Source organism: Haliaeetus albicilla, chromosome 4 (genome assembly GCF_947461875.1).
Source record: "Haliaeetus albicilla chromosome 4, bHalAlb1.1, whole genome shotgun sequence".
Taxonomy (NCBI): Eukaryota; Metazoa; Chordata; class Aves; order Accipitriformes; family Accipitridae; genus Haliaeetus; species Haliaeetus albicilla.
Window position 1 is genome coordinate 51,784,320 of NC_091486.1, and position 11,874 is coordinate 51,796,193.

General features: G+C 40.8%; 1 protein-coding gene across 1 annotated transcript in view; it reads right to left on the reverse strand.

Moving 5' to 3' along the window:
- Positions 1-5,401: 5,401 nt before the first annotated feature.
- Positions 5,402-11,874, reverse strand: part of SSU72 (SSU72 homolog, RNA polymerase II CTD phosphatase) — a 30,012-nt gene continuing 23,539 nt past the window's right edge. The window contains exons 3-5 of the mRNA XM_069782685.1: positions 8,975-9,114; positions 7,031-7,149; positions 5,402-5,996 (exon numbers count right to left, since the gene is read on the reverse strand). Of these exons, the coding sequence (XP_069638786.1) occupies positions 5,895-5,996; positions 7,031-7,149; positions 8,975-9,114 (361 nt within the window). The 3' untranslated portion in view covers positions 5,402-5,894. The remainder of the gene's footprint in view (positions 5,997-7,030; positions 7,150-8,974; positions 9,115-11,874) is intronic.

The window sequence follows — 11,874 nt, forward strand, 5'->3', positions numbered from 1 at the left end:
AGACAATCTGAAGACAAGTCTCGGTTTGTGCAACCGAAGTTTTGCCTGGCCATCAGCCGATGTTTCTGATCTCCCAGCCATCCCCACACACTAGGCTGGGTCAGGAACCGAGGAAAAGGTTTGTCATTGACTCGGGTATAAGGCGAATTTCTCAGCCCAGCTCCGGAGGAGCCATCTTCCCTTGTCGTCCTTTTGGACCAAAAGTCCTGGCTGATGGGGATTCTAAACATCACCGTTCTGATCGCTTTCAGCCTAGTCCTGCGCAAAATGGTGCTAACACACAGGGTAGCGCAAGGGTCCTTTCTTGCACCCACTGGCACTACGCAGAGTACAGGATTTATACTAAATGTGACAGGCTCACAGGGCTGCAAATGTGGATAGCGGCCATGAAATTATCACAGACTTTATGAAATGCAGTCCCCTCACAGAACGTTTGAGTCAATGATCTTCTGTGGCACGGAATTATACCAGAAATCCCTTCTCCTCTCTCCACTTCAGCCTCCTTCAGTTGGCAGGAGTACCAAGTGACATCTGCCATTCTGCAGCCAGGAACATCTCACACTCGCTTTACTGCAGCGTGTCAGTCAAACAAGTTTCCTCATTGTTCTTGCTGGCCCATTTTCAACATGTCCAGACTTGGCTGGACCCTGTAAAGCATGTTTTGTCCCCTCCTCCTGACCCTGCTACTTCTAGATTTGCTCCCTAGCCTTGGTACAGACTCAAGAGTTTTTCAAGCAGCAGCTCTTCCCAGCAATCCGTGGTGGAAACGAGGAGTTCCGCACAGCCAAGGCAGGGATCAGACCGGAGACAAACCGGGGCAAACCTAAACAGACCGCCTGTTCTTGCAGGAACAAACCAACAGCAACGTTTCTGTGCCATTCAGTGCTAGCACACGTTGAATTCTTGGCTGCTCACAGCCCGATTAGCCAGAGACCCAAGAACAACCCGAGGCCACGCATGGTGTTCAGCCACTCCAGCCTTTCGCCTGCGTGTCTACGGGAAACATGGCCAAGAAGAGTTTCTCTAGTGACTTCCATCTAACGAAAAGAGGCAGCAGGGACTGACTCTATTTGAGCAAAGCGACATTATACTTGCATGAGCAAAGACTGTCTTTTTAATGTAGGTGCTAACAGATGATTAGACAGTTTCGGGTTGTCACTGCAATGGTTTTGTTAAACTTGTTCCTAATCACTTTAACGTTGCTAGAAGTAAGCTGCTCCTTTCTGAAAACAAGCATCCACGCTACCTGTGGCTCCTGTTCAGCTTCAAGTCCCATGTCGTACTGTCACCACCATCCTCACGCAGACAAGTCCATGGTCTGCATTACAAGATCTCAGCAGCATTTGGCCAGTCCCTGACAAGTGACCACTGCCTTTTCCTTTGTTTTGACCCAACCTGCCTCCTTTAGTTCTCAGCACCTGAGGGCATACAGCGAACATACCCTTCCCTCCGTGTAAAATATCTTTTAAAATGCCAGCAATACCGGCTAAGATGATAAAAAAAAGACCAGAGATATCTGTATCGGAGCCACCTCAGATTTTTTTTTTTGCCCTGTGACTATGCAGCCCCAGGTAGGAATATTATCACAAGTCACTTTCACAGGAACTGACTCCCTCTACTTTCCTCTTGAAGGAAGCACAGACCTCAGCCGGTGTTCTGTGGTGCACACACAAGTCAGAATTTATAGAAGAGTCTAACAACAACTAGGGCTAGCATTTCTCTCCTTTTTCCTTTTTAATTTTTTTCTCTACCATAAGAACCCACTCAGCTCTCCTATACCCTCCCTATACACCACCAACTGTTTTTGATTCCCCCGTTCTTTTCATAGTTCCTGTGCTGGTACAAGCATTTTGCGTTTGTCTTTATTGATACTTTCTCCTAAGCTTCTATATGTATGAGAGAGAGAAGTTGAAGCTGAATAATCTGCCTAGCAACAAATTCATTAGGCTGCTGCTTTGGGGAAATCGAGCTAGGATCATTGATCTTTGCACAGTCGGATCCAGCAATATGGAAACCTAGGGAAGAATGCTCTTTTCCACCATATTCAGTCCCATTGCGTTATCTGCCTTAACTTCGTGCGGTGAGCCTTATAGGCAAGTGAAGGCAGGCAACGAGCAGAGAACTTCAGGGATGAGACACCAGCAGTGCAGAGGGGAGAGAAGGCATTGCTCTTTAATCACAAACTTTTATTTATATAAACCTATTTAAAAGACGTGCTGACGTCTCTGACAGAAAGAAGAATGTTCGTGGATGTTACGAAGGTCTTCAGTAAGACAGGAAACACAGAAAACAGACACAAAATCGAGAGTGACTTGTGTGAAAGAAAAAACAGGCTGCAAACTAGAACTGAACAGGGCTCCACTGCTCTGTGCCTTATGGATAGGATCTGCAGAGGGCTGATATGTGAGCGGTGGAAACCTCAAGAAGTTCTTGGCAAAGATCTGCCCACGCAGGAAGCAGCATCAACTTCACGGCAGCAAGAGAGCAAAATCTTATAAACGCACTTCAACTGTTCTTTAATCAATATGGCCTTTCATAGAAAGTCAAAAAAGTGAGAGAAATGCTGACAAAACACGATCGCTACATTTAGAAAGGTGGGGGGGAACCTGCATTTTAAAGCTACCCCTGCTGGCCTTATGGAAACTGGGAGAACAGCCTAGATAGCTGAAAACTCATTTACAGCAGAAATCTCCCATCACAGCCACATTCTGAATACTCGCAGCCTGTGTTCACAAGGCGTTAACTCTTCATTGCTTTCCTTCGTTAAACAGAAAGAAGGCCAACTACAGGACTTAAAAAGAAATGGACCATCTTTCAGCACTGATGCTCATCAACAGGAGTATCAATGTATCTACAAGGCAGGGAAGACAGGGAAGAGCACACCATCATCATATATATTGCCAGCCCACTCTTAAAGGAAAAAATACATTACTTTTCCCATTTCCTTTAAACTGACAGTTTCTCTTGAAATTTCGTTTGGACACAGAAAGTAACTTTGACCTTGCGTTTAGCCAGAGTTTATTTTGTACCTACATACATACTTGTGTGTGTATAAACATACGTATCTCTCAAACAAGACTAGGATCCCATAAAATTCCTGTATAAACTGAGCTTCATGGTAGATTGCAATGCAAATGAAGCATATAGAGACAAAGTAACTATATAAATGCATACATTTTTCACTAACCTGTAAGTTAAATGAGAAGTAATATGTCAGAGTAAGAACAGCTTTAGCTGAAGAACAAGTTTTACTCACAGAAATCTGAAATACTTTGAACTGGACTGTGGATCATTCGGAATACTTGCCTGTCCATCCAGGTCAGTCATCCATCATCCATCTGCACATTGGTAAATAAACAAATCACGAATGGCCAGCTCCCAGCGTTGCTTTTGCTTATGAACAGAACATTTAGGATGGAAAGAACAATTCTGTAACGTCCTGTATACTACATCACGTTTTTAGACCAAGGCTTCTCAGTTCAGTTGAAGAGATGCAGTGAACTGAAGTTCTACTAATTAATCCATACTTACCACTACAGCAACCAGAATTCTCTGCCAGTTACACACATGAAAAGTATAATCTTTATGCAATAAAAAGTAAATCTCCACATACACACAAAACACGGGTTAAAACATCCTGTTTGTGTTTTTACCGCCTTTCAATAAAATAACAACAAAGAGCTCTGTTTAGGATGAATTAAGTTGAAAGTAGAAAACACTTTCAAATGCTCTCCAAGTTTCACCTTACCACAGAGTGGACTTCAGTACTGATACTGTATAGGGAAGGAAAACTCTGCTCAAAATACTCACTACCGTGCTTGCTTGAAATGTCTTTTTAAAGAGATGAACTAAAGCAGTTCAGAATCATCTTCTTCCTTTGGCTGTAAATATCCCCATGGTAACAAGCGACGGTATCAGACAGACAAATGAGCAGAAGCAGAGGAGGCTGAATGAAATCCTTCAAATACAGAATCTCCAGAATCAAAATGGGACAGGAGAAGCTAATCAGAAAACGTACACTCTGCAAACCTTATCACAACTGCTGCTTGAACTCCCCATCCCCTAATTGTTCTGATCTATTCATTCATTCTCCACAAAATTTTCGCTTTAAGTATTTTTAACAGACAAGAAAAACAGCACAGGTAATTCAGAAATATTAAAGATTCCTAGGACCTGAGTATGATGCGATGACCCATTTGGACACTGTCCAGGACACAGATTGAGCTGGCAGAGGTCTCCATTTTCCCACAAGGCAGTTGAAACCACAATCAACCCCCAGATCCCAGGAGTAGAGAGAGGTATAAGATTTCTTTGGGGACCTGACTCGACAGACTTCAAGATTTGCAGCTGCAAAGAAGTATTTTCAGATACAGACTTGGAGTCTTCAGGTGTGCAGCAGATACCTTTTAATATATGTGAGTGTGTTCATTGAAAGAGGTTAAGTAGCATTGCCATATGACCTACCACATACACAGCTGAAGTTGTCCTAAATTGAGAGAAAGTACTTAGCACTAACTTCCTGCATGTGCAAAACGAGTGAAGTTAAGGAAAATTAGGCAGTCCATGTGAGCTGTCAGACGGCAGTGATAGAATGAGAAAGAAGCCAGGAGCTCAAACCCCATTTCATGCTACTGCACTTTTAACATGATGATTATAAAGTTTTCCTCACATACCCAAGTATTAAAGAGCACACAGACCTCATCTGCTCGAACACGTTTACAAGTTCCTTTAACAGAACAACTTTCAAGATCTTCTCTTGCCTGTAAGCAGCAACACTTTACCATTCACACTTTGAACTTCTAATAATTTGGTTTGTTTTCACTTTTATCAGTTTCATCAAACAGAAGTCTGAGCTTTTGCTCTGTTTGTATACATGTACTCTGTTTCTAGATTTTGAGCCATGACAAACATGTTTATTATTGCTGTATGGGAGGAAAATGCTATTCAAGAGATACTTCAGTTAAAAAGAATGCTTTAAACTATTTCTGTTGACAGCGGAGTTTGCCATTTCTCCCCATCTTTCTTACAGAAGACATATATACAATTGGCCCTCACTGCTACAGTTACAGCCTCACAATCTTATTAATCTCACACACGATAATTCAAAAGCAATTAAGATCCCAAAAGATTTCGTGGTAGTGCCCTAATTCATGCGGGGAAAGCAGTTCACTTTAGCTCAACACAGGATCAGAAATCATTATAAGCTGCCCAAATTCACAGCCTCTCCGAACAAGGGACACAGTTCGGGTCTTTTGATTCCTACCAAGATCTTCTTGCTGTCACTACCCTCTCCAAGACACTTTGAATGAATGAGCATTCTCGTGCTGCTTCAGATACTTTGTGGTTTACCTCACAGAGAACAGTCACACTTACTTAGCTTCCATTTTGAAAACAGAAACACTTACAGGTTTTTCATTTTTATTGGATGCTTCCAACTTTATATCTAATAATATACAGATACTCGTTTTTCATTGTTCCATTCATATCCTCACATAGTTCAGCCATTCTGTCACATTAAAATAAAAAAAAAAGCACAACTGAAATAAAATAAATTTGTAAGCTGGAAAAATACATTATAAACTTATATTCAAGAAACATTCTCTTTATAATTAAAAACCTACTTGTAATAATTAAAGTAGGATTTAAAGAAAAACTTGATTTTCTTTTTTAAATAGGTGGCCTTTGTGTATACTTTTAATCATCTCATATGTACAACCCCAGCCAGTATCTCTGCCTACCTGTGACAGAATACCTGAAACAAAACAAAAAGACACTGAAAAGGAGTTCTGAAACAAAAAAATTTCAATATTCATTTTCCAGGAAAATACAGTATAATCAGAACTTTAAACACATGCTTCCCTCATCTGTATTAAGGCCTAAGAGACAGATGTGCTTTAATAAAAGCAGACAGTATGAAGAAAAGTCCTTCCACTTTTCTCTTCAAATTCCTGTAACAGCTCATCTATTTCATTTTCCATGTCTTCTGTGTGCTGTATCTAGAAGAGAAAAAATACTAAGCAACCGGACTCCAAGGATATGATATAGTTTAGAAAACTGTAATAATTCAATGCTTTTGGCTTCCTGTGAAATCTAAACCAGCAGGCTGTACCAAATAGTGCAGCACTGGGTGCTTTACTGAGATTCCCAGCATTCCCAAATGTACATATATTCTGCATCATGTTTATCTGCATATCCTTCCTTCTCCAACCCACTGAACTGGCACTTAACTAATACTTTGTTGAGTAGGCAACATTCCTCCTCACTAGGTAACAAATGGAAGCTTCAGAATAGCTATAAGCACACTGAACAGATGGCTAAAATTTCAAGTCCTTGAACTCTCTTAGGCTTTTTGAATCTGGAAAGGTTTAAGACCAGAATAGATCACACAGGCTGGAGTGAAAAAAAAAAAAAGCCTGTTGCCACACTGGAATAGGTGAACTCATCAACTTGCACGCTGTAAAAGGACACAGATCCTTTCTCTGTTCTCTTCACAGTTACATCGACTGTTTTGAGTGCAGCTTATTTCAGTCTTACTTCAAGAGCTAGGGCCCCTGAATATGGATGACAGAAAGCACCATTTTTTTCTTCCACATCATACACACAACAGGGTGGTACTATGAAATACACCTACATAGGATGTTTTCCAAGTATATCGTGATTCAGAATGCAACTCTGATGTCTAAATCCCACGTATTACAACTGCTTTCAAAATGGACGTTTTTTTGCCATAAACAGTGTTTTGAGTATGGGCTCAACATGTGTAATGGTTATGCACAGCGCTTTGCAATACTGCTTTCCACGTAAGCTATGAATGCATTGGGTTTGAATGCACAGAGTCCCCTTCAGAAACCATGTTTGCACAACAGCTCCAAAAACAACCACAAGAATTTGGAAACTTACATCTCTTGATCACAGATTGTAGTTAAGGCATCCAATATGCAGCACCTTTAAGGAGTACTAAGCAAACCCCAACCCCTGTGCAGTCAGCTGGGTCCAAGGTACCCACAGGCAATGAGCCCTCTCTACTTACACACTGGCAGAGCTCACAGATAAGGAAAGCACCCAGGGTTGCCTCCTCATGGTTATCCTGAATGTCCACATTGATCACATGTACTGGCTGACATGTCTCCTGCTCTCTGGAATTTAAATCTATTTGAAAACAAAACACACGAAACAGCAAAACTTTGGGTGGAATGGTATCGTATTTTACACAGAGTATTCTTAAGATTTTTAAATATACATAGACATTGTCCACCTCCGCCTTCCCCAAACTTGTTTTTGGAAAATTGTTTATTTAATATTGTCTTAAACAATAGTCCCTCTTGTTTTTAAAATAAGAGATGGATTTTGGAAACAAAAGAATTCTGTTTTGTGGAAGGGTTGTGGCAGTTTACTTGCCCTGGTCAAGAAAAGTTACTGCTCACCTCACTCTGACAGTCTTTAAAGACCAAGATCAAGATTCTCAAAAGTCAAGAATGATTTTGGGCTTCCTCACCTGCAGAGTTTTAACTGCCTGGTTTTAAAAAAAAAAACAAACAAACAAAAAACCAAACAAAAAACCCAGCCACTGTACATGTGACACTCTGAAAATTAAACTGCAAGGTGAACTCCTACAAGTTAAGCAATGATAGTCATATTAGAAAACCCTAGCTTTAATGTGTCCCACTTGTTAACAAGGGGTGAAGGGGGAAAAACAAAACATCCTTTTCCTACCAATCCACCCATGTATTATTGTTATGCCTCTCTCCCATAACCTTCCTATTACACCCACAGTTTTTAAGCTACAAGTTGTTCTCTCCTAACCCCATTCGGCAACTTCATTTTGGCAAACCTGTTGAGGCCTCCATCTTAAAATTTCAGCTTTCACATCTAGAGCCATTTGGTAGCACTCAAGTCTTCTTCCTTTCATTGGTCAATTATGAAGGGCATTACCATGAAGTAAAGAGAGATGCACAACTAGAAAATTAGCAAGTGGCTGCTCTTCACCTCCCTTCCTCAGGATACTCACCTAAAACATTAAGGTGAAAGCTGCTTTCTACGTGAGACATGCTGAACTTGCTGAAGATCCATTCAAGTACCAGGGCAGATGCTCTCAGAACTTACCAATACATTTCAAACACTTCACTTAAACATTCAGAACACTAATTGCTCAGCTTGCAAAAGCCCAAATGTGTTGTGCTTTGTATTGCCTGTGCGTGACCACCGAGGACTGAAAAGGCAAGGCAACAGCCTCTTAAATTATGTGTACGATACTAATTCAGTTGGCTGGTCTTTCAACGTGAAGGAAACACCTTAAACCTCACAAAAGCCTGTATCCGGCATTTCCAGAGAGAGGGTTCTCAGCCCAGGAGCTGAGTCACTGCTGAAAGCCCGTAACTTTCAGTGAGTTCACATCAAGCTTGCTGCATTGTGTTCATGCAGAACCCAATCCCCAACTGAGATTCTTCTGGCATATCTCACTTTGACTCATTTAAGGGCAAAGCCATAGCATGTTTGCAGAGTGTTAACCACACTCAATAACAGTTTCTCCACCTGTACAGAAGGTATTTATTGTGGATAAACTGCTTGGTAGGTCACAGGAAGTCTTCCGCAGTGAAGGAAAGGAAAGTTGCATCAGGAAGGCAGCTTAGATTTTGTGTCTCCACCAACCCAGGGTGAAAAAACGCTCATCGTGTACAACTTGCTAGTTTTCTAGATCCGTGCTTGCTATTTCTTTATGTCAGCCCTTAAAATTGCTATATATACACATTCTGTGTAGCTGCCAACACCAGCATCTTTTAGAAATAAGTATTCAGCCATCACTTCTCTGATACATAAAGGCTACATCAATGGACTGCAAGCTCTTGTCCGTGCTGGTGTTCCAGCAGCAGTAGTCAGAGGAGACAGATGTGTTTCCAGATTTGTGAAAGACTTCAGGGAGGAGGGGGAAAAAAGCACTCAAAGTTAACTTGGTTTATCAGTTCGAGTTCCTTACCTTCTACTACTTGATCATAGACTCTTTCTTCACACGTTAGGATCAAATCAAAAACATCTTTGCAGTTCTGGAATCTTTCTGGTCTTGGCTTGATTCTCTTATTTCTGTCCAACATGTGTAAAATCCCATTCTGTGTGTATCTGAAGTTGCTTGAGTTAAGTACCTTTACTTTAAGAAAAGTCATGTTTTTGAGAAAATGACCAGTACACGTTAAATTATAACTGTATCTTTAAAATTAGATTCTTTCTGTTTGCAAATATAAAGATCAGTGACCACTAAGTAGATTCCTAAGGTGGCAGCATGATCCCCATCAGGGTAATTCATGCAGCTGCTGATTTTCAGAGACCTGCCACTGTCATTAGTACAATGGCAGAGACAGCTTTAAAAGGCCCTCATAAAAGCAGAGTTCCTCAGAAGGACAACTTTTCTTGGGCAACTATTTTTGTATCTATAATGCTTGGAACACACAGACTTAGCTGTTTGCGTGAGCAGAATGTCCTACATTCACTTAAGTCACTGCCCCTCACTCCAGGGGCCTCTATCTTGAAAGTCAATTATGTGGCATTTCTAGTGTCAACTCCACATCTGCATGAAGTCCTACGCAGGCCTCAGGTTTATGCAACTGAACTTCTAAAGAAAGTGAAATAAATCACGGAAGCATAATCCCTTAAAAATATCCCAAGATACATAAATGGGAATGAAGAACACCACTGACTTTATGCCTGTCAGAACTTCAGTCACTGTGTGAAAGGAATCTGTCATGCTGCTTGGTAGCTATATTTATGCTGGTAGCATAACCTTGAGGCTCAAATTTACATCCTGTATCCCCCTTTCAGACAGGATTCACTAATCCCACTGTCTTCTCAGCCTTCTGGGACATGCAGTTTCATTAGGAACGCATCAGCATTGACTGTTCCATAAATCTGCTCACTTGACTAAAACCAAACTCCCTCTGAAGGTAAAGTTTTATGGGTAAATTAGGAATACCAGGAAAGGTTTAAAATAAGAAAGCCTGGAAACTGAAGCATCTCTTCCTTGCTTTGAAGCAGCAGTACTTTTAGCCATCTAAGTATATATTTTTAAATCAAAATAGCAGTAAGGATAACGGTCTATAATTTCTTGAGATAACAGAAGGATTCTGAGAAAAAAAAATTCCATCATTAGTAGCAAGTCTGTCAGAGGTCATCTTGGCTTATTTCCTTGTTGAAAAGGTCATACACATACCTAGCAGGTACCTTAATTCTTTTCAGAGAACAGTTCCACAAAAGACCGAGAACTTTCTGTCTACCTTTTTGCAGTTGCCCTCTGGTATCTCAAGTTCTACTGCCCTAGGAAGCCAGATCTGCACCTGCTAATCTACATGCTTCAAAGTGTTCTTGAACACAGTTTTCAAGCAAATGGCCTCCAAAGCTTTTAAGTCTTTCAAGTTTAAGCTGTATTAAAAATTAAACCCATCTTTCTACCTGTAAGAGTCTACTTTTTATGGAAAAAATGTTCAGTTCTCTTACATGTCTGCATCATTGCACTTTAACTACTTGACTAAAGAAAATTTCAATTTTGAATCACAAACTGAATAACATGTTGTTTATCACAAATATATGTTGTCAATTCTCTCTCAGCCAACTGACTTCTACTGCATTTCTTCAGGTCACCTCCAAGCCTTTTAACCACTCTTCTTTCCCAAAAGATTTCTCCCTATGTAATTAAAAGAATTGTCCTTTATAGCCCAAAGCTATCTCACAAGCAGCTCTTGTACTCCAGCACCCACTGCTTCCTCACAGCACCCCTGTAAAGTCTCCTTGGGTTTGTTATGCTTGGAAAAAATCCACTTCAATGGAGCCATTTCAGACCTCTGGTTATTTGCAGAGCACAAAAATGACTGCAACAGCCATTTCCAAAATACTTGTAAACATCTGGTTGCATTGCTTTGTTCAGTTTGAAGGTGAGCCCTTTCTGGGCTCTATAGTCCTCATTTCTACATCGTGCAGTTCAAGGAAAAAAAAAATCCACAACATCCCACACACTTTTTTGGGTTCTTTCCCTCCCCCCTTTCTAGGATAAAATGTTGCTGGCATCTGTCCCCTAGCTTTCCTGACTGAGCTTGGAGACAGAATTATGCATATGCAAAAAACCCACACAGTCAAGCTTTCTGCTTTATGGAGTCGAGCTTTCTGCTGCCAACTTACAACTATTTTTTTTCCAAGGGCCCATCTGCCTATAAAAGGAGGCTGAAACAAGCAGTTAAGATTCATGACGCTTTCATATTTGGTCGTCTGAAATCTTTTTCACCTGGAAAAAACCAGCATACCATCCTTTCAGCAAGCAGGGGGATGTGATCTGCATGATTGTTTTGAATGCATAAGCATAACCCAGCTTCTCTCTCTTCATGAGCTTAGGTGAACGCAAAGATATTACAACTTATTAATGGTTTCCACTATACTGCCAGATGTTGAATCATTTAAGTCAGACTTTGCTCTCCTTCCAAGAGATTTCAACTCCATGCTCCCTATCCTATGCATCTCTGCTCTTTCTTTCCAGCAGTCACTTCTTCAGAAGGTACTCACAGAATTTTCACCTGACTTTCAGTGCTGTAATGTTGTCTGGCCATAGCAGCCTTCTTAACACTACCATGCTCAGAAAGTCAACAAAACATGCACACATTTATCTAAGAGGCCTTCACCTACTGCAAACTCTCGGTATAGTAAATCCATCACATTTTTACAGCGAGTCCAATTCAGATATCACTTTTATTGGAGTAACTATGCTAAACAGATCCACAATATAACGAAATTTATGCATGACAACTCAGTAATGCTAAGACTTGATATAAAAAGGAGATGTTGCAATACAAGTTGAGTTTTTCCAATAGACACAGCATTGTTGCTCATTCTTATGGAGAC